This window comes from Poromitra crassiceps (assembly GCF_964638095.1).
Source record: "Poromitra crassiceps genome assembly, chromosome: 20".
In the NCBI taxonomy this organism is placed as follows: Eukaryota; Metazoa; Chordata; class Actinopteri; order Beryciformes; family Melamphaidae; genus Poromitra; species Poromitra crassiceps.
In genome coordinates, this window is record NC_139637.1 from 12,490,239 (window position 1) to 12,513,434 (window position 23,196).

Sequence of the window (23,196 nt, forward strand, 5' to 3'; positions counted from 1 at the left end):
AAAATAAACCAAGATCAGAGCAAGTGAGGATGACTAACACTGCACAGTATGAACAACATGCACAGCAGCACAGCAGCACAGCAGCATGCAGGATGGAGGCATGCTGAAACAAAATAAATCCATGAAAAATATGTAGCATGTGGAGATATACAAAGAAAACATTTGATAACATGTACCGTCCAAACAAATGAAAAATGATAACAATATGAAGATACTGTATACCAGTGATACTCGCCCGCGATGGAATTGCAAAATTTTTTTTTTTTTTTTTTACAGTGCACCTGAACGCAACATGCAAGATACCCGCTGAATAAGGCCATGTTCAGACTAGGAGGCCAAATCTGATTTGTGAACTTTAGTGACCTATTAATGACTTTATCCAGATTGGTTTTATGAGTCTGGATGCTCCAATTCTGATTTGTGTCACTTGTCCCAAACCACATATGGAGGTAGTTTCCAATCTGCTTTCGACTGATGTGACTTGAGTGCGGACACGCAGATCCACCAAATCTGATTTGAACGTCACTCGCAACTCGTCATCAAATGCTTCTGCGCAGGAAAACCATGTCACCAACGTACGTATTTACTGACTGACTCCCACGTCGTTACCATAGCAACCCATGCAGATGGCTGTTTAGGTCTGGACACACAGATCCGACTTGAGAATCAGATTTGTGGCAGTGCGGACACACTCCCAAATCAGATTTGGGAAACCAATCAAGATAATGATGATTAATGACTTCATCAGCAAATCGGATTTGCCTGTAATGTGAACATGGCCCAAGTGTCCAAATGTTCATGTCATTCTGGCCAATACTCTACTTCTGTTATAGCATTTCAGTCTGGAATATGGAATATCTTTCAATAATCTATGATTTAGCTGCTAAATTGTCAAATACCGCCGTCTGCTCGCTACCCAGGCACTTATGTATGTACGGTACTTAACCTAACTAACTATCCGGTGTGCACAACATTGTCAGACTAAACTCCGGCTGACACCCCAAAAACCTACAATCCCCTACAGAAAAATGTATATTGATTGTTTATTAACTGGCCCCTGGCCTTCTATCATTTTCACGAAAGTGGCCTCCGGGCAAAGCAAGTTGAGTATCCCTGCTGTATACTGTATATCCAGTTGCTAAAAGGCTAGGACAAATCTGAGAATATGAAGAAAGACAATTTTGCGAAAAGCAATCAAAACACAAGATTAATGCCAATTAAAGCAGAATTACTAGTTTGAAGCACTGATAAGAAAACAAGCAGCAAAGTAGATGGGGGGTGCAAATGGAATGACCACAACCAGCCAAATGAACAACTCTAACGACGGACCACGGAACATGTGTGCCGTACCTCGGTACGAAGACATTGTAGAGATGTTTGAGGATGGTCTGGACGTACAAATTGGGCTCCTTGACCACAGGCTGAGGCATGGAGTCCCTGGGCGAGACCAGGGCCATCATCCAGTCTGTGTACACATCCACGCACAGCTTGACAGTGTCCCCCTCTAGGGGAAGGGTTAGGCCGTAACACAGCACCTCCATGGTCCACTTGACCTAGGAACCAAACAATTATAGAGTCATTAAAATTTACTTTTTGATTTGGTGTGCGGTTAGAAGAACGAGAAAAGCATGCAGAATCTTTACTCATGACGGCATATGGTTGAGAAGCACTGAGTTACACAGTACGTGTATTTTTATTTGTTTATTACATGCCAAGCAATAAAATAAAATACAAAAAGAAAGAATATAAAGCAAATCTAAAACAAGACAAGACAATATAGCACGGTCAGCTAGCCCTCTAGCTGGCCAATGGACCTAAATATTAAAATATAGTCAGTACAACACTTTATACTCTACAAAACATAGAAGTGGACGAAAAGAGATATGACAGACATTAGGATAGTGTGTGTGTGTGTGTGTGTGTGTGTGTGTGTGTGTGTGTGTGTGTGTGTGTGTGTGTGTGTGTGTGTGTGTGAGCGCGGTGTTAACCGTTAGTTGAACACCTTAATGGTCAATTAACTGGTTAACCGGTTAATCATTAACGATCCACACTGTCAAAATCCCTCACAGTCCACCATGTTTACCTGCATCATGTCCTTTCCCACCATAAAGCAAATCCTCTGAGTAGTAGGCTTGGGCGGTATCTCTTTTTTCATACCTTCATACCTGCCTGACATTAAACCCCGGTATATGGTATATGATGGTATTAGTTTCAACAGCAGGGGGGGGGGGGGGGGGGGGGGGGGCTCTGTTGGCTCTTGTTCTCTTGGCTGTCATGTCCATCAATAAAAAAAAGTTGCTTCTATTCTATTCTACTCTACTTCTATGTTTCAGTAAACTTTATTTACACAAACAAAAACGTCCTCAATGGAGAATCACAATTAAACAAGCGGAATGGATACTGTTACGGGCAAGCCTGTAACATGTGCAGTTTAGTTTAAAGTGGTCTGAAACAATAAAAAAGTAGCCTACAAATGGCGAAGAAAAATAAATCAACAAAAATCATTTAGGCTAAGCCCAACACAGGCAAGGACACTTGCGCCTATTTTGGCTGAACAAAAAAAGATAGAAAACGGTTTTGACGGGAATTGAAAATCATACCGTCGGTATTTCTAAATACCCCGGTCTACCTCAATGCCGCCCAAGCCTACATCTGAGCTGCATGCACATCACTAAAGCTTCTTCTAAACAGTCAGATGTGAGCGCCCTGGTGAGTTCCACTTTCGCCTCGCACTGCAACCTCGTGTCAGGTGCAACTTTGACGACGCAGGCTACTGGGGCTGTATTTGAGAACGGCGTCGCAATTGCTATAGCCTACATTAGTTCGTTATTTCTTGAATTAATCTTGACGACTGGAAATGCGAATGTATCAAATCCACCGCACCAGTTCAGCTCACCCTAAAGTGCTCGCTGTGTGTGTGTGTGTGTGTGTGTGTGTGTGTGTGTGTGCGTGTGTCTGCTCGCTCCCACACTGGACTTGACCATTTCTGTTTCCATGGCTCATCAGTAACATATAACTCCAGATCATACGTCGACCGCTAGTTTGGGTGAAGTAACGTCACGTCCTCTGCTGGTATAAAATGATAATATAGCCTACGGTATGTGAGTTCCACCGCAGAAATAATGCACAGAAGAACGCATTGTCAGTTAATCAGTTAATTATATTTTTAATTGGTGAAGGTCTTAATGGACTAATCATACGGTTAATCATTAACATCCCTAGTCCACAGATAGAAGACAGCACTGTGTGTACAACTGATTAAGGAGACACAAAGACAGAAGTGCTAATAAACAGTGTAATACTACAGCTTTCACTACTGTTGCTGCGAGACCTGCCATCTTGGATTTTGAAGTCGGGGTTGGTGAGGTTCCCCTGAGTTTCAACATAGGAAATCCCAGTTCAGGGGTGACGTCATAGGGGCGTTCCTGACCTTTGAACTAGAGCCCGACCGATATATCGGTCCACCGATATTATCGGCCGATATTGTCCGATAACGGCCGATATGTTGGCCGATATGCCGATATTTTTTTCTTTTGTATTTTTTAAGTTATAGACATCATGTCGTGTATATTTGATCTTTTTTCTTAACTCAAATTATATTTTATATTTGTTCTATTTGTGTTTTTGTATTTCTAGTTATTTATAATTATTAAATTCAGAGTTCGGTTGACTGTTTCATTGCATTGATGTCATTTTGGACAATAAAGTTTATTGATAAGTTGTAAAATATCCTCCCTACATTACACATCTCAAGTCATGTCAAGTCATATCTTTGTCAAGTGTTTGATATTTGAGGGATCATTGCAAAAGAATTGTGTAATATAACGGTGTATTATATGATATAAGAATATCGGCCGATATATCGATATCGGAATTTTTTTACTTCCTAATATCGGTATCGGCATCGGCCTCCAAAATCCAGTATCGGTCGGGCTCTACTTTGAACTGGGAGATTCCTAGTTACCAGTGCCACTGGAACACGGCGTTACAGCAGTGAGGGTCTCTTCCTCACCTCCTTGTCTGTCTTGAGGATGTTCTCTGTGGCCACAGGGCTGACAGCCGTCCCCAGGGGCTTGACCACAGCGTTGGCTACTTCCGTGCCCACGCTGGTAGGATAGGTGTGCAGGACACTCAGGTGGCCCTGGTCACTCTGCACCACCAGGTGCAGCGAGCGCCACTCAGAGTACATGCTGCCGATATCCGCTGCACTCTACTCACACCACCTGCCTCCACCTGCAAAGACACACACATTCAGCTTGTCAACTTCATATGACAGGCTAGGAAAGTAATCAATAGGCTATGTAGTTATATATAGCATCAATATCATTACTAACTCTTGTGTGGAGAGAATGTCATTCAAAGTCTGTTCAAAAACCTGGCAATATTATTGTTTCGTTGCTAATTGGGAAACGTCCACACCTCCTACAACACGACTTAAGACCTTTACACAACTACAGGTCTTCAGTTGTTCTAGTGAAGTTCGACATACAGGTGATCCAAGCAGCACTTTATTTCATTATATAAAACCTCAACTTATAGGATGGGTTGACACTGCCCCGGTACTGCCTTAGACCCAATGTTATTTAGAAGACTGCGGGAATAAAAGGGCTGGTATAATAGATGGAAAAAAGTTTAAATTTAATTTAATTACAATAAGTGTTGCTTGGTGTATTGGGTTGTATTCAAGAGGGGATCCTAAACATTTCGGTCATGTCTAAAGTCATGTTCAACGAGGGGTGTATTTTTCTTTCCCAGTTAAGGACACATCATTTTTCGTTGAATTTGGCGTAACGTATGGTTCTCTATACGATAGAATGAAACGTTAAGTTATCATGGCGAACGATACATTATATCTAATGTAACGTTAGCTATTTAACGTGTTGGCTTTATGCCTGAAATGTCAGGTAATGGCATGAACTAACCACAATGTAGCTCCAACGTTGGGTCAACAACAAGAGCTGAGGTAACGTTACCAACCAGGAAACAGCTCTTGAAGCTAATGCTACTGGTCAGCTAGCTAGCGTATCATAACATCTTAATGTTGCTAATGTTAGCTGTTGACTAGGTTCTGTGTTAACGGATCGTCTCTCTGACAGCAAAGTGTTGTCAAACATCGCAAGGATAACCAGAAGTGAACACATAAGTTAGTATCTCTAACTACGTTGTAGTTGTTTCGATGTTAGTAGCTAGCTTAGCTAATGTTCGCTAACCTAGCTTGTTTGCTGACATTAGCTGAGCTGGCTGTCATTTCTGCTAGCTAACGTTGCAACGATAGCAGTGTTGCTCGCAAGCTAACCAGTGACGTTCGTTTTATCATTACCTGAACCGACTGCAACTGTTGTCATAACAAGGGTCTGAAACTCACAATCCGTGCTTGCTAATGTAGCCCAGTCTAGATCATAACAGCCTCCATCTTCGCAATGTCAATGCTTGGATAGTGGTGCAGCTTGGTTGGCTGACTCTGGCTGGCAGTATGCTGAAACGGGGAAGCAAAACACGGAGATTGGCGCCCCCTGCTGTGCTGTTAGTGCACCTGCACCACAGAACTTTTTTGATTATTGAAACGTCACAATTTTCAATTTCAAAACAGGGGAATAAAACACACACACACACACACACACACACACACACACACACACACACACACACACACACATACTATAGACTCACAGTTGTATATACCGGTACATACTGTAACGTTCCTGGTAACTCATGAGGCAGAGGCTTCTTGATGGTACAAGGTTCTTTATTCTCAGTTAGTTATATTACAACTCTCAGCGGTTGTCACGCTCATAGCTAGCAGCCTTCCCTTCTAGCAGTGTGTGGAGACTGACGCGCATGCTCAGTCCTCCCCGGAAGTATCCCCACAGCCTAGTGTTCCCCAATACAACACTCCCACACATCAGTTCCTATCTGTAGTTGAGACAGTACCAATGCTCACCCCTGTATGTGTACTGCTGATTCGCTACATACTCCCCGCCCAACAATAAGGTCAACGCCCACGTTGATAACACATCACACACCCCCTTGTACCAAAACACCCCCAACATCTTTTTTTAACAGCTTCTTTGTTTTTTTTCTTTCCAACCACATTTTATGTTGCACTCTCAGACTTTCCCACATCTCCTCCCCCACAATATCTCATGTCATGCACATCCTTTACTTTCTGTTACAACATTTCAACATTTCCAACCACCATCTCCTCTCTTTTTTTTCTTTTTTTTTTTTTTTTTTAATACAACTCAAAGTTGTTAAATCGTCCTGGAGCCCTTGGCTCTCTCCGTGGCCGTGTTAGTCTCTGTGAATCTGCCTGCGGGGCTGATCCCACCTGCAGTGTCTCTGGGCTTTCACGTCCCTGAGTGGGGCCCGCCCGGTCATGGCCGGACGCCCCTCTCTGTGGAAACAGAGTCCTTCTTTCAGCCTGTCTAGGTGAAACCGCCGGGCGGCCGAGATCTGGGGGAAAGGTGCACCCCCCTCCGGTATGGGGCCAACCTGTCTCGGTGGTAGGGATGGGCATCGAATTTCGAATTTTCGAATAATCGTTGTTATTATCAAGGTCGACTTTTATTATTGAAATTCGAAATTCGAAAAAAAAAAAAAAATTTTTTTTTTTTTTTTAGTGAAATGTTGCATTGTCTCCCCTGATTCTAAGTATAGTCAAATCGCTTGGTTTGAGCAAACAATTTTTATAAGCATTTTAAGCAAGGTTTATGGAAAAATGAATGGCGGATGAAATCCCATGAAGAGGGAAAGGGGGTGACTTTGGCACCCCTTTGGCACTCAGACATGAGCCTACTAAATATTTAATGAACCACTCATGATTGTCAAAACTGTTTTTTATTTTCGAAAATGTCAATGTCATGTAACATGTTCTTTACTTCAGTGGTGCAATGCTTGTTTGAGCTAAAAATCCACAGCAGAAGCTTTTTATATTAATTAATAAAGCCGTAGACTTAGAATCAGGGGAGACAATGCAACATTTCACTCACAAAAAAAAAAAAAAAAACATTTTTAATTTTTTTTACATTTTTATTTTTATTTTCGAAATTCGAATTAAATTCGAATTTGGCCAGCGAATTTCGAATAGTGTTTTTGCTAGAAATGCCCATCCCTACTCGGTGGAGTACCTTCTTGCCACCAAGTGGCATCTGCACTCGGTACACTACCTATGCTCACCCCTGTATATGTACTGCTGATTCGCTACAATACTATCACATCTGTTTAATAACGAAAGACCATCCATATAAATTAAAACCTGAAATAAATCAAATGAACGATTGGCAGTCCCAATATTCAACCAGCTGTGTGTGTGTGTGTGTGTGTGTGTGTGTGTGTGTGTGTGTGTGTGTGTGTGTGTGTGTGTGTGTGTGTGTGTGTATGTGTGTATATATATATATATATATATATACCGGTATGTGTGTGTGTGTGTGTGTGTGTGTGTGTGTGTGTGTGTGTGTGTGTGTGTGTGTGTGTGTGTGTGTGTGTGTGTGTGTGTGTGTGTGTAGGTAGGTAGGTAGGTAGGTAGGTAGGTGGGTGGGTGGGTGGGTAGGTAGGTAGGTAGGTAAGTAATATTTTATTATTGTGTCATGCATACTTCAGTATGCCCAGCCCGCATGGGCTTACAAGACACCATTGATTGCTTCATAGCCAGAACCATAGTGCAGCACATAGGCTTACATAATTGTAGACTATACAAAATCTGAATTACCATCAATAACCTGAACGACAACATTCTCACCATCACCAACACTGATAGCATCAACGACAGCATCAAGGAGATAAAGAAAAGAGAAGAAAACAAAACAGACAGCCATTATATTTGGCACCTCGGGCCATCTAGAATAGAGCTCTTAGTTTTAATGTGACTGGGGGGATAGAAAATGAAAAACATAAATGTTAATTAAATAAAGTATCTTGCACACTTAAATACATCCAAATTAAACACGTGTTCCAATTTTTGGTCATGCGTCCACCAGAATATTTCAGAGTTTTGTTGATATATATCATATATGTGATATATATGATCAGTAGTTTCTGTCTACTGTAGAGTTTAGCTCTGTCAAAAAAAATCCACAAGGATCTACTTCAAATTGAAATCTCTTCTGCAAGGTTAAACTATGCATAATTTTAAACTGCATTTCTTTTACTTTATGTGAAACTGGCCGTTTTAGATACTTACAATATTTATTTAACATTTTTGTTCCATTATTAATTGTATCTTTGACGGTCTTTCAAAATCAGAAAATAGCTCACATTTTAAAGCATTACCAATTCCTTTGTTGTTACATTTTCTTTCACCAATAGCCTATTCAGTGGTTCTCAAATGGGGGTACATATACACTTTACCAATCTTTACCAATCTTCAAGGCAGGCAGCTTAACAGACACATTTGAATACATGAGAATATTTTGTATCATGTGTTTTAAAGGAAGTGGTATGGCTCTGAAAATGTGATTGAATTCTCTGAAAGAACAATTTAAGTCAAACTTCTCAATAAATGTATTGAACTGTACAAATTGGCCATTTTCATCCATCAAGACATGTACAACTTTTTTCTCAAACCACTCTTAGTTGAATAATGTCTTCCTAATTGTAATGGTTCTATTATTCCACAGGGTGGAGCCAAGTGGTGTGAAATACTATCAATGGGTGTGAAGTTATGGGTAAAGATCATTTTCCAGTAGTGTAATACAGACCACCATTGTCATAGTTTTTCATAATTTTAATTGAGGATGGTTCACAATTAAGTAGGGTAGCATTTGCGTACATAAAATGTGTGCGAAATCGGGCAACATTATCTGATCCCGCGTAGAACCGTAAATCTGTCATTCCAGGGTTGAGGCAGATATAACTAAAAACATCATTATAAAATAATAATAATGTTACAAAACCCTTTGACTGGTACTCTAAGGCCTACAAAATAACCCTTCAGCCAGAGGCAGAACTCGCCGTCTTCGGCTGCTCAGAGTCCTCTCTGAACTTTGCTACAGTCTCTGACACAGGGGACAACTGTTGGCAAAAAACTCATTCTGAAGGAATGGAAGTCCCCCTCTTCACCTCCTTTTCAATTGTGGTTGATGTACATGATCGTTGTTATACAGATGGAGAGGCTCAGGTTCCTTAGAAAATATCTAACGATCTGGGACTTGCCAAACTATCGTATTGTTAACATGAAATCTGCGGAATGGTTAATAAAATGAGTTTTGGTGACTTCAACCTAAGTGGATGTAAACTTCCAACCTTGTAGCCACATCCCACCCGCTTTCAGGCTGTACGTGTCACAAGCAGCTAAGTTGAGATGGTTTTTTTTGTGGTTTTTATTTTATTTTCAATTACATTAATACAAAATAATACAAAAGAGCAGTTCAATATACAAATAGATCCCTATCCAACCCCCCCCCCCCCCCCACCTCCCCCGGCAGCATCCCCCCTCCCCCCAGGGTCTCCCATGGACCGCTCAACTATAGCTCAGCGAGAGTATAGGTACAGCGTATAGTGTATAGCGTACGTACAGTGTTCCTCATCCTCTGTTCATGACCCAAGGAGCTATATCCCTAAATGTTGCATTGCTGCATACGTCTCCAAAGTGGAGGATTTTGTTTTTATGTCAGTGCACCTTGGTCGCGGTTGAAAAAAGCAGAATCAAGCACGTAGCCCCAGCCACAACTAGAGTCAAAACAAACAAAAACAGGTTTCAATTTCACTGCCAAGAGACAAAAAGAGTAGCCTGTGTGCACGCGACCCAGGAGAAATGGAAAGCGAGGAAGACATTTGTTTGTTTGTTTGTTTGTATGTATGTCTTTTAGCCCTATTAGGCCATAGCATAATAACATTTAATACAAATAAATAATAAAACAAAAACGTATAGTAAAAGCATTTGCACACATTGATGGTAATAAATATACAATTGATAATATATACAACACTATGTATAATAATAGATACATTCAATATTACAGTTACAATACATCCACACACGTACGCACGCACGCACGCACGCACACACACACCTTTTCCATGCTCTTTCTTATTTCCCCCCAAAACATACTTATCACAGAGCAACTCCAAAATATATGGTAATGATCTGCTCTTTCTTCTCCACACCCCCTCCAACAGCCTGTTTGACCTCCCCTTGATTGAATTGGCGTTAAAAAGTATCTAACTAGGTTTTTCCATTGGAACTCCCTCCATGACAGAGAGTTTGTGGTCTTCCACTGTCTTTCAGTTATCATTTTTTATTTTTAAAGAAATTAGCAAGAGGGGACTTGCATCCTTGAGTGATGTCTGCCTATCTAAGAGGGGACCTCCAGGCAGACACAGACAGACAGACAGACAGACAGGCATACAGACAGACGGACGGACGGACGGACGGACGGACGGACGGACGGACGGACGGACGGACGGACGGACGGACGGACAGACAGACAGACAGACGATAGATACAGTAGATAGATAGATATAGATAGATAGATATAGATAGATATAGATACATAGATAGATAGACAGACAGATAGATAGAGATACATAGATAGACAGATAATCAAATGTAAAATGTGCATATTTAAGCAATATCACACGAGAGGGAGTGCTGTTGTTGGCTAATATCGGCACTGCTGTGATTCGGTCGTAGGCACGAGGCCGCAGGCCGAGTGCCGAAGATAATTACAGCAGTGCCGATATTAGACAACAACAGCACGACCTCGAGTGTGATATTGCTTTTATACAACAGTTCTATTAAACAAATCTGATTAAAAAAATGACAAAAAGCTGAGAAAATATATGATTTCTCTATTTATTCCTCCGCCAACAAAAATAGTCCCCTCAGCTTTCTGCTTTGCTGAAAATGTAGCCTAATCAGCCTAATTAACTGCAGGCTGTCTACTTTACTACTGTCTACTCTACAGCTGTGAAGTGTTTTGTTGATTAGAGCAGCTTTGAAGCGGAGTGATCTACACACAGTGAAGCGCCAGTGCGTTATCGTGAAATATCGGCACTGGTAGGATCCCTCTTGTCCAATCAAATTGCCCGGCCGGAACTAACTGTTGTATAATAATGAATATGTTCAAGGTTTTCACTTTAGGTTGCTCGCACACACACGCACACGCACGCACATGCGCACACGCACACAACATAAACTAAAGTAAACTAGATGAATTGTCCTTTTAAATGTAATTGTCAAACATATAAACTAAACTAGATGGATCCTCCTGACATGCCAGCAGGCTCCCCGGGGGGCAGGGCGTGGCGAGGTGCGGCGTACTCGGCCATGTTGGACAGTCCATGTGCCACACAGCAGCTGAGCCCTTCGTGTGTTGTTCTCATACTGCAGGCCTCGTGCCATTCGTTGGTGCTCTCGTCGTAGCGCTCCACCTTATTGGAGAAGACTCCTTTGTAGAAGCCTCCGCACACGAACAGCTGGTCGTCCATCACCTCAATGCCAAAGTAGCTGCGTGGATTCAGCATGTCGGGCACGGCGCTCCACGTGTTGGTTAGCGGCTCGTAGGCCTCGGCGCTGCGCAGGAAGTTGAGGCCGACCCTGCCGCCCACTGCGTAGACGCGCTGTCTGTAGGCCATGACGCCCAAGCCGCAGCGCCTGCTGCTCATGGGGGCGATCTTCATCCACTGGTTGGTGTCTGGGTTGTAGCACTCAGCTGTGTTCAGGCTCCTCCCATCGTAACCACCACAGATGTACACCTTGCCGTTGAGTACTGTGGCGCTGGCCCTGCTCCTCTGCTCATTCATGGGTGGGAGCAGAGTCCACTTGTCAGTCTGAGGATCATAGCACTCGGCACTGTTGAGATTGACGTTTCCATTGTCACCTCCCATGGCATAGATCCTGCCATTCAGTACTGCCACGCTGACACAGCTCCGGCGATTATGCATGGGTGCCACATCGTGCCAAGTACGAGTACAGAGGTCAAACTTCCGCACGCTGCTGAGACTGTTCCACCTGCTGATGTAGCCACCAACACAGTAGACAACGCCATTTAGGAAAGCGGCACTGTGGTAAGCCCGGGGAGACTCAAGTTCAACGTTTGGTACGTTGACCCAGAGCTCGGCGCGGGGATCGTATACCCCAATGCTCTTGGTTACATCGCTGTCACTCCAGCCTCCAATGGCCAACAGGATGGCATGACGCAGGCGCGGGCGAGTCAGAGGGTTGGAGGGTCTGTTGGTGGTGACATCATACATGGCCCTCTCTGCATCGAGGATGATCGCCTCACACTCGGCGTTGTCTTTAACCAGACTGTTGTTCTTCACCTGGTTGATGAAGTAGTCGGTGGTCATGAAGCCCAGGCGGATCTTAGGCAGCAGCACAGACATGTGACCTTCACGCTCCTCGGGCGAGTGGGCGATCCAGCGGAGGACGGCCTCGAACACCGTGCTCTCCTGTCTCACATTCAGATCGTCTCTTGCCAGGATGTCCGTCAGCTGTTCCAGAGAGAGTTCCAGGAACTCTTCAGAGGCTGTGGCGATCTGCTCAAAGTGCCCCAGGATGAAGAGAAAGGCCTTGCTCCTCAAGTCCGGGCAGTAGTACAAGTCTACAAACTTTAAGATGCCGATGCAGTTCTCCGGGCAGAGCCGCACCTCCAGGAACTCACAGCAGGAGCGGACGACCCCCATGATGCCGAGGTAGTCTGCTGCTATCAACAGCTCCTCCACGTTGTCCTCGGTCACCGGGACAGAGCTGGTGTAGGCGTACTCTATGAGGAGACGCATCATGTCTGCTGACACGGGGCCGGCCATGTCGTAGATGTTGTCCTGGGACGTCCAGCCATGGGTGAAGAGAGCGTGGAAGTATTGGCTGCAGGTGCAGAGGACTCCACATGAATTGAATTCCACATCATCCACTCTGATCACCACGTCACACACTGACTCCTCCAGATGCAGCTCATCTGACCCTTCGTCTTGTTTGTTCATTTTGTTCAACTAACCTGGATGAATACCTTATACCTTCAACAGCACCTGTGATTTACTCAAATATTTGGAGTCTGGGTGAGTTTTGTCCTTCTCCTGGAGCTGGCACCAGCTTGCCGGTCCTACTTATAGCCTCTGATGGGAAGGATTTATGACATCACTGATGATGTCACAATGTATATGATGTCATCAGTGATGTCATAAATCACTGATGATGTCACTGTTTAGGTGACATCACTACTGATTTATGACATCATCAGTGATGTCATAGACATTGTGACATCATCAGTGATGTCATAAATCCTACTGAGGCACGGTGTGTGTGTGTGTGTGTGTGTGTGTGTGTGTGTGTGTGTGTGTGTGTGTGTGTGTGTGTGTGTGTGTGTGTGTGCGTGCGCACGTGTGTCTGTAACTTTCTCGTTGGACCTCTCTGGTTCTGTCTGCCTCTTTTAATTTCCTAATCAAAACATTTCTTTCAGGAGATGCATAACTACCCGTCCAACCCTAGAACCTAAGATCATTTTTTAAGCAATAAACCTTTTTCACAGGAGCCATTTTGTGTCTAAAAGGCAGGAAGTAATACAGGTGCAAGCAGAAAATTAATGAGGGTTTCCAACTTCCAATTCATTTACTGTAGGTGTTTCAGTGCTGTACATGGTGTCTGTGACTACAATGCTGCACAGTACATGATCTCTGTGACTACAATGCTGCACAGTGCACAGTACATGGTCTATGTGACTTTTGGGTAGAGGGGTTCAAAATTTATGTTAGTACAGTACATTATATTAGAACACAATTTCCTATTCATAATGTACAAAGACAAATACCTAGAACATATAGAATTACCATACCCACAACTAAAAGTTACACCTTAAATGATACTGAGCATTATGTTCTTTAAAAAAATGCCTTTTATGTTTTGTTTAAATCTTCTTTTTTCTTTTTCTTTTTGAGCTCCTAATGGGATCAGATATTCCACAGCTTAACAGCATGATAACATAACATTATTTTACCAGTTACAAGCCTAGTCTTGGGTCATACATAATCACTTGTGTTAAATAAATAAATGTCTGTCTTTCACTTGCTGGAACCTGCTTTTCGTTTTGACCTATTTTTAGCCTGCAACTTATAAAATGAATGAAGATGGCTATTTCAATCATGAGAGACGGGGTCATCCCTATGTTCCCCGTTTTTCCCAAATGGTGTCCACCCGCTATGCCGACCACCCGCAATGCCGACCTTAGGTTTAGGCGTGGGGGTGGGAGAGGTTAGGTTTTGGGTTAGGGTCTGGGGGAGGTTAGGTTTAGGCATGGGGGGAGGTTAGGTTTGGCGTGGGGGCTGGGAGAGGTTAGTGAAAAATGGGGAATATAGAACCCGGGGAACATAGAACCCGGGGAACATAGACATGATCCCTGAGAGACCAGTGGGTAAAATTTGATAAGCAAGCTTTATTCACAAATAGCATGGCAACTAATTTTAGCATAATGTCTCCGTTGTAAGATGACCCTCTTCTTGTGGTGAGAGGGGAGGCCATCTGCTCAGTCTAGGATAGAGAATCCCCCCCCCCCCCTTGCGCGTCCACGGATGGCCGGTCCTCCCTCGGGCCTTCGCAGCGACACGCCTCCTGCCTCTGCGTCATTCTTCTGTTTAATGATGATTAAATATTGCATGCTAAGACAAGTTTACTGAATGACACTAAAATACAACAGGACAAATCTAAACTGCAAACGCGGTAGTGAATGTGATTAACGCAGAAGTGGGAGGTTGCGGGCAGCTTGCAGCTTGCACGTCAGGTGGAAACTTGGATGGAAACATGGAAGTGAACCGGGGAAAGCGACCACGACATGTTGGTACTGAAAAACAACTAAAACTGAACTGAAACCTCAGCTGGCACGGGCTTTTCACCCTCAACCTCACTCAGCAGCTCAAGCTCACGGGTTTGTCTCTCCCTGCACAATAGGCGAGATTTGAGAAGTGGATATGTTTGTTCACCAAAAGAGCTGTCAAAAGAGCAGAGTGTTCAGTGAAAAAGGCTGTTGAACAGTGAGATCAAAATGATACACTGTCTGGAGTTGAAGAAAGATTTAATATTTTTATCCGTTCATCTTTACAAAATAATCAAAAGACGAAGGTGACTATTTTGATGACTATTGACTGACTATTTTGCCTAATACTTATAACCATGTGAAGATGGTTCAATCAAGCACTGGCCTATCTGCAAGTGAAACTGTTCACTATGTAAACCAGTGTATCCTATTAGAGAGACACAACTAATATACTGTAACAATCCGGTGTCTCGATGTAAATTTATAAAGCGAGCATGTTGGTCCTTGACCAACAGGATTGTCTCTTTGATCTGATGGTTAACGTGTTGCGCTTCTAAATGACAGACCCAGGTTCGATACCGGCTTCGCCTGTCCCATACTTACAATACTACATACAAAAAACACCTCATTGCCCAGCTCAGCTCTACAAAATGGGTGAATAAAATACACTGCTACAAAGCTGACAACCTCCCTGTTTCCATACATTAGCCACAGGATTAGCAAGTTCCATACTCCGGCACTTCATGGAAAAGTTCCTGAAAAGTAACCTTTTGTGATGGAATAAATAATGTTGCTGTATTTCTATGCATGCAGAGTGTTAAATAAAGACTATATATGTGACAATTTACTTACACGGTGGATGTGAAGTTGTTTTAAGGGGACCTACTATGCTTTTTCTGGATTTCAGTTATGTATATATTGTTATGGTGTCAGATATCTGCTAAACATGGCCAAAGTTCCAAAACGTGAGGTTAACATGTAGAAATGTTGGCCTGAACCTACTTAAAGAGCTGAGCTCGCCTTCTATTCCAGGCCTTAGAAATAAAGTTAGCAGTCTTAAATACTTAAAAAACCACTCCAACTTCTGGCCATCATCTGCCCAGAAGAAATCCTCAAATCATCATACAGAGTACAATCAAACATGAAATTAAACTCATTTTCAACATCCTTTAGGTCACAGACATTGCATATCCAGTTCTCTTCTGGTATAGCTGTGAACCGCCCTACTTCAATAGCAAGAGGCAGGATACCAATTCTCAGTTGAGGCTTATGCGGCTGGTAGCTCCATGTTGTAATGTTGAATATTGATGTTTGTATTTTTCCCCTTCCTTTCTTTTCCTGTGTCTGAGCCTGTTTGTCTTGTTTGTTTACTGTTCTATAAAAAAATGGGGGGAAAAAAAAAAAAAGTAAAAAAAAAAATTACATTCGAGGTCCCGCCCCAACAGCAACGATAATGCTTGCTAAGTAAATAAAAAGCATTTACAGACTATTTTGCATGGATGGCGCAGAACACTGTGTAGAGAGATATGCGTACACATAATATCTGTGTTGTGTATTTACATGATTTTCAGTTACAAGAATTTGAATGTTGAGACCAAGCAGATTCCAATTATTATTCTAATGTCAATAGTTAAATAACTTCCATTCTTAAACTAATTTGTTCTGTGCTTTAGTGGAAGGAATACATTAGAATATGTCACAAAATTATAGGCCTACAGGAACTGTTGGACTGGTGAGGTAGTTGTAAAACAATTTCCATAAGGTTTACAGGCTTAAAAGGTAAAGTTGCTCAGATTTACATAGAAAATGTCGGTAACCCTTTATTTTACAGGACCCTAGTTACATAATAATTATTTGTAATTACACATGAACACCAAATGTATAAATGACGTTAATACTGTATGTAGTTACATCGTAACGGTTACATGCTGCCACTCCGACGTTCTGCCACTCCGAAATATCGGCACTCAGAAATATTGCCACTCAGAAATCCCACCACTCCGATTTCCATAAGGTCCGCCACTCCGAACTTGATTTGACTGTCTGTGAAAGCTGCTGTATAAACATAACTTATTTATTTACTTAGTGGTGAAAGGAAAACCGAGGCGGTGTGCAGCGTGTCGGTGGAGCTGGAGCTAACCTCTGCCACGCCAAACCTAACCTCCCCCCATGCCTGAACCTAACCTCCCCCAGACCCTAACCCAAAACCTAACCTCTCCCACCCCCACGCCTAAACCTAAGGTGGGCATTGCGGGTGGTCGGCATAGCGGGTGGACACTACAAAAACAGTAGTAATCAAGTAGGCTAAATAGCCTTCAGAAAGCATCAGTAAATTTGTGCCATATTACACAATATCCAAACTTTGGAATGGCGGCTCCTTTAGAAAAACGAGGAAGGGCCGACATTTCGAATAATGAAGGCAGGAATTTTCGTAATGGTGGGACCTATGAAAAAAAGGTGAAGGACCGCCAGTCCGAATAATGGAAGTTAACATTCGGAGTGGCAGGGCTTCGGAAAGGCAGACAGTTACCCATCGTAACGGACTGCAGTTGAACACACTCACTCCATTTTACAGGTCTGGCAGCATGTAACTACATGAACTACAGTTGAACAGACTCACTCCATTTTACAGGTCTGTTACGATGTAACTAGATATGAACGTAATTTATAACGATTGGTAATTACTGTGTAATTACATTTGGTGTTCATGTGTAATTACAAATCATTCATAACTAGGGACCTGTAAAATAAAGGGTTAACAAAATGTCTAGGCGGGAGGAAGCCCATATGAATATGGGCCTCAGAATGAATATGCAAATGTGGGCTATACAAATTCCCGAGAGAAAGAAAGAAACTGAGCAGTAAAGAGAGACCTTCCTTTCAAGAAAACTCAAGCCTTCAAGATTTTTTGAGTACCAATGGTGAGTGGATATTACATGGAGCATGAAAGGTGTTTAACCTAATAACCGTATAGACTTGATTTTTAAAATACTCTTTAGACTAAAGAAAACACATTTTATTGAACCTGCATGGCAGAGTGAGAGTTTGACGTCGAGGCTGCAGTTGTAACTGATATTGGTAAGCGTTCAACATTGTTAAAACTGTGAAAGAGATTTGGGTAATGCTTTAAATTAAGGTCCTATTAATAATCATTAATTAATAGGTAATAAGGCTCTTATAAGGTGCTTAATAACACTATTATATGTTAATACGATTATATAAGTGTTAACAATCACATCAGAAATGTGTTTATTGGTGGCTTCTAATACATTTATAAGCACTTTATAAGCACCTTTACTAGCCGGTTTTGTTGCTTTATTAAGCTTAATAAATAGTTTGTTATTACCTTATTAGCAATTAACTATGCACTTATTAACAGTTAACTATGCTTTTTGCAGGTACCGGATCTAAAGTGAGAACAGTGCCTTATTAAGGTTAATAAATCCTTTATTATGCACTTATTAACAGTTAACTATGGTTTTCACAGCTCACCTAGTGGGAAGGAGCACTATGGCTAAGTTCACACAGCAAACCTTAGTGCTTGAATCTGATTTGTTGCTCACATCTGATTTTTTGTGTGGCTGTTCACACAGACTTTTTAAAAGTGGCCCATACCATGACTCCAGTGTGAACAGATCACGGACATGAAGTGACCCGCATACACAGAAGAACAACAATAACGTCACACGCAGCACACTGCTGTTCTACGTAAACCTGGAAGAAGACAGGAGTAAACATGGTGGTAGCTGACGATGTTGTTTCATCTGTTGTTTACAGTTTAATTTACAAGTTATTGTGCAGTGGAAGCCAGTGAATATGGGAGCAGATGATAGCGAGGAAGAAGAGAAAGGGAGCCAGAATTTTAATAATGGCTTTCTGTGGAGCAATAGCTGCTACTTATTGCTAATACTTACAAGGCCTAAAACCTCACTGTCCCTCCACTGATTAGCTCCCTCACAGCTGTCCTCCATGTTTGTAATCACAATCTGCCCGCTTGGTCCTCCCTCCTCCTGCCAGCGCAGAATAGTGACGAATGTCGCTCTGGAATTATGTAAAAGTCACATTGAAGCATTAAGTCAGATATGGGCCAGATGTCTGTTTACACCGGAGTCACATTCCAAAACATCAGATTCGAATCTGATGTTTTTCCACAGTTGAAAGTAGCCCAGGTCGTCTTTAAAAAAGTCACTTTCAATGTGACTTGTACTGTTCACACAGTCATGAAAAAGACTGACCTGAGTCACTTAGGGGGGAAAAGATTAGATTCAAGCACTAAAGGATGGCTGTGTGAACGTAGCCTCTGTGGTCAAGGTTGATAAAATGTGTTATTTTAGGAATCGAACGTGCGTAGCGTTACAGGCAATGTACACCAGATCCGGATCCAGATCCTGTACTTACCCTGTAAGTTCAGATTTTGTTACCCTGTAAGTTGCGGGCTGTATTCTAATAGCCACACCAACACCAAAGCAACACCACAATAATGGCCCTCTGACTGCACTTCAAACCTCCCCATAAAAAGTTGTATTATTAATGCATCACTGCTTTTTCATAAATGTACACCTTCTCTCTGACTTTTAATTCTCTTTTTTCTTTTGCAGAATTGAATATGCAGGCCGCCATAACCTATATAGCTGGAATACCTCATCTTGCATCCAGTCTGATTTCTGGCTTCATCCTCCTGTGGTTCGAGTGGTTTCTGGAGGGGGAGTTTGAGTGCCCTTGCAGTGACAATCCCAAATTGAACGGCCTGTTTTCAGCTGCGTTCTTTATCATTCCTGCCATTATTGTTCTTGCATTGATGCGGATCATAGAAGGATCCTGGTTGATAAGTTTTGTCCCTCCCACAATGTGGGTGATCATAATGCTCCTCAACGGGAAATACGTTGCCTGTGCAATGACAGACTGGCAGGGCACATTTGTTCTTGACAAGAAACTTCCTCATGAGAAATGGTGTGAGCCAACCAACAATAGCTCAATTGCTGAACAAAAGATTCGCACTCATGTATTCTTTGTTACATCTCAGGTAAGGAAAAATCGGATGTATTTAAAAAAAAAATGGTTTCGGCATCTGTCCAGAATTGATCTGTGAATAGAGCAGCAGCTTTCTCCTAAATGTGGTCTTATTCAATCTCTGTCTTTTTAGGTTATCGGCCTGGTTATGCTCACAGTTATCGCCGTGATTCTCCTATGTTATGTGTGCCGCTGGAGGAGATGCACGAGCCCAGCGGCAAGCCAGCCAGGGGCAAGCCAGCCAGGGGCAAGCCAGCCAGGGGCAAGCCAGCCACCGGCAAGCCAGCCAGGAGCAAACCAGCCAGGGGCAAGCCAGTCACTGGCAAGCCAGCCACCGGCAAGCCAGCCACCGGCAAGCCAGCCACCGGCAAGCCAGCCAGGGGCAAGCCAGTCACTGGCAAGCCAGCCACCGGCAAGCCAGCCACCGGCAAGCCAGCCACCGGCAAGCCAGTCACAGGCAAGCCAGCCACCGGCAAGCCAGCCAGGGGCAAGCCAGTCACAGGCAAGCCAGCCACTGGCAAGCCAGTCAGGGGCAAGCCAGCCACTGGCAAGCCAGTCAGGGGCAAGCCAGCCACCGGCAAGCCAGCCACCGGCAAGCCAGCCAGGGGCAAGACAGTCACAGGCAAGACAGCCAAAGACAAAACAGACAGATCCTGGGGATGGCGAGGGCGAGAAGGATCCGTTACTTATTTAGTGTCAAGACCACCTAACCCAAGACCGAGACAAGACCAAGACCGAGGGGAGGCTAGACCAAGACCAAGACCAAGACAAATGCGAGACCATTTCACTTTTACACCATTGCTCTGCTAACAACGAAATAAATAATTTTCTAAGAATTATAGTAAAATATAAATGGCTGTACAGCAGGGATGGGCATCTTTGATGATAGAGAGGGCCACAAAAAATGTCCTCGCTACCAGAGGGCCAGATTTAGTTGAGGGTTGGGGGCTGAACGGCGCAGACGCAAGAAATGTAGGGCATTTGAAGCCAGGTTTAGAGGAATAACTCATTTTAAATTAACACTGTCATGATGTCATTATTCAGTCTTAACCACCAATATTTGATCCTTTTCTCACTCACTCCTATGTCACCAGCTGCTCTTCCTGCAGGACTTGAAATTAACTTTTTTGACCACCTGCCAATAAGGCTGCTAGATTTTAAAGTTACCAGCCAATTAGAATTTCCACTAGTTACAATGTTTTTCTTGAAATAAACCAGAATATGAGTGGGTTAATTTAAGCATAAGTATCAGTAAGTGGCCTGGGATTGTCAAAGCCTGTGTTGAGGGTCACACGAACAAAAATGCACTCTTGAAGCTAAATAAATCCAAAACGAGTTAATTATTTAAATTTTTACTTTGATGTAGAACAGTCATTTCTTCCACATGAGATTACTTTTAGCCTTTTAGTCATAAAGATGATTGAAAGATATTCCATATTCCAAACTGAAATGTTATAACAGAAGTGGAGTATTGGCCAGAATGACATGAACATTTGGACACTTATTCAGCGGGTATCTTGCATGTTGCGTTCAGGTGCACTGTAAAAAAAAAAAATTGTTTTTTTGCAATTCCAGCGTGGGCCACACATGGGCCACCAGTTGCCCATCCCTGATGTACAGTATATACTCAGTGACAGAATGCAATCCTTTGATCTTAAGCACTTACATTCCATATCATTGACCTTCTGAAAGGCTCAACACAGTGAACAGAATGAAGCATAAAAACACCTTTCCTGCTTTAAATTATGATGGACGACATCTGTCGAGCCACCTTGTTGACGTGTGTTGTCTTCCTTTGTGCATGAAAGTGAGGGGAGTGGCTACAGTGTTAGAAGCTTTCAACCCACAAGCTTATTGGTTGCGATTGATGGTGATTTTACACCCAATCACAGTAAAACATATATACCCGGGCAAGTAATGATGTCACTGCAGTTGTGGTCTCGGCTGGTCTTGAAATAAAATCCTGAATCCGGCTTGCCCGAGACCGAGACGAGACCGAGACCATCAAAATGTGGTCTTGAGACCGGTCTCGAGACCAAGACCAGTCTCGAGTACTCCAACACTACCGTTAGTGGTTTCAAATGTGGAATCGAGCAGACATCCCGATGTGTGTAGCCTACTGCCAGATATTGTGGCTTCTATTTTCTGCATTTTCTATATAGCTTTGCTGGTTAACTATATTGAATAATTGATAGAGCTGTGGTTGGGGGGGGGGGGGGGGGGGGGTGTTATATATATCTATTTTTTTTACAGCGCACTATAAAGGTCTGCGTGATCACTTCCTTTTATTAGAAATGCACCTGATGAAGCACATTTGCAAAACGCGTTGTTCTTTTGTTGTGTAACTGAATAAAGATGTATCATCATTGAAGTCAGTCAGTCCATCTCCAAGGTTTTTGGAGGAGTGTGCGGCCCTTTCCTGTTGATGTGTATGAGAAGGTTTATGTTTGGACTTTGTTCTTGTTACGACCAGCATTCTGCCATCACATCTAGAGAATCTGTGAATTACCTAGGCTGCATCTTGGACAAGTCCTTATCAGGGGAGAACATGGCACTAAACGTCCTGACCAAAGTAAACCAAAACAGCAAATTGTTTGCAAGAAAATCACAGTTTCCTCATTCAAACACTTTAAAAACATTAGCAGAGGCCTTAGTGCAGTGCCACTATGATTTGATTGATTGATTGATTTCTTTATGATTACATAACCTATGATGATGCTTGCTCTTCCTGGTACAGTGGCTCACCTAAACATATAAAGCACAGACTACAGACATCACAAAATCAGTTGGTCAGGACTGTGCTCAAACTTCCCCCACGTACTCATCTCAGCTCGTCACATTTTGAGGGGCTGAGCTGGCTACAGGCTACCTGTGGGTAAGAGAGTGGCTCAGATGAAGTTGGGGCTGACCTTTAAAATAAGGAAGGTTATGGTCCCTTCTTATCTGGTCAATTATTTTAGTTGGGTGTGTGAGACACATAATTATTCCACTAGAGGGAGCCGGACAGATATGATTCCACACAGGTTTATAAGCTCTATGGGGCAAAATTCATTTTTATATACAGCAGGAGCTCTGTGGAACCAGTTACCCACTGTTTGCAAGGAACTGCCCACAGAAAGACATTTCAAGGCCGCGGGGACACCTCGGCATTCCGAAATGTCGGCACTCCGAAATACCGGCATTCCGACAAAATTCTAACCCTAACCTCGCCATTGCGAAATAACCCTCCCCCAGACCCTAACCCTAAACCTAACCTCTCCCACCCCCACGCCTAAGCCTAACCTAACCTCTCGGCGAAACATTTTTTGGAGATAAAAAAGGGCCGCCTCTCCGAAAGCATAGAAGTCAATGATCGGAATGCCGACACTTCGGAATGGCGAGGTGTCCCCCAAGGCCGCAATGAAAAAGTGGTTAGTGTCCACCTATATTTGATCTATTTTGT

General features: G+C 42.9%; 1 protein-coding gene and 1 pseudogene across 6 annotated transcripts in view; both read right to left on the reverse strand.

The window, feature by feature from the left end:
- ralgapb (Ral GTPase activating protein non-catalytic subunit beta) overlaps positions 1-5,428 on the reverse strand; it is a 42,908-nt gene extending 37,480 nt beyond the window's left edge. For 4 of the 5 annotated variants that reach the window (XM_083657104.1, XM_083657102.1, XM_083657103.1 and 1 more), the window contains exons 1-3: positions 5,321-5,428; positions 4,013-4,233; positions 1,351-1,553 (exon numbers count right to left, since the gene is read on the reverse strand). In XM_083657104.1, the coding sequence (XP_083513230.1) occupies positions 1,351-1,553; positions 4,013-4,189 (380 nt within the window). In that variant the 5' untranslated portion in view covers positions 4,190-4,233; positions 5,321-5,428. The remainder of the gene's footprint in view (positions 1-1,350; positions 1,554-4,012; positions 4,234-5,320) is intronic. The other variant, XM_083657101.1, reaches the window with a different exon arrangement.
- A 5,765-nt stretch (positions 5,429-11,193) lies between these two features.
- LOC310794872 (kelch-like protein 10 pseudogene) lies at positions 11,194-12,921 on the reverse strand (annotated as a pseudogene). The gene has a single exon. The product of its transcript is annotated as a kelch-like protein 10 pseudogene (transcript).
- Positions 12,922-23,196: the final 10,275 nt, after the last annotated feature.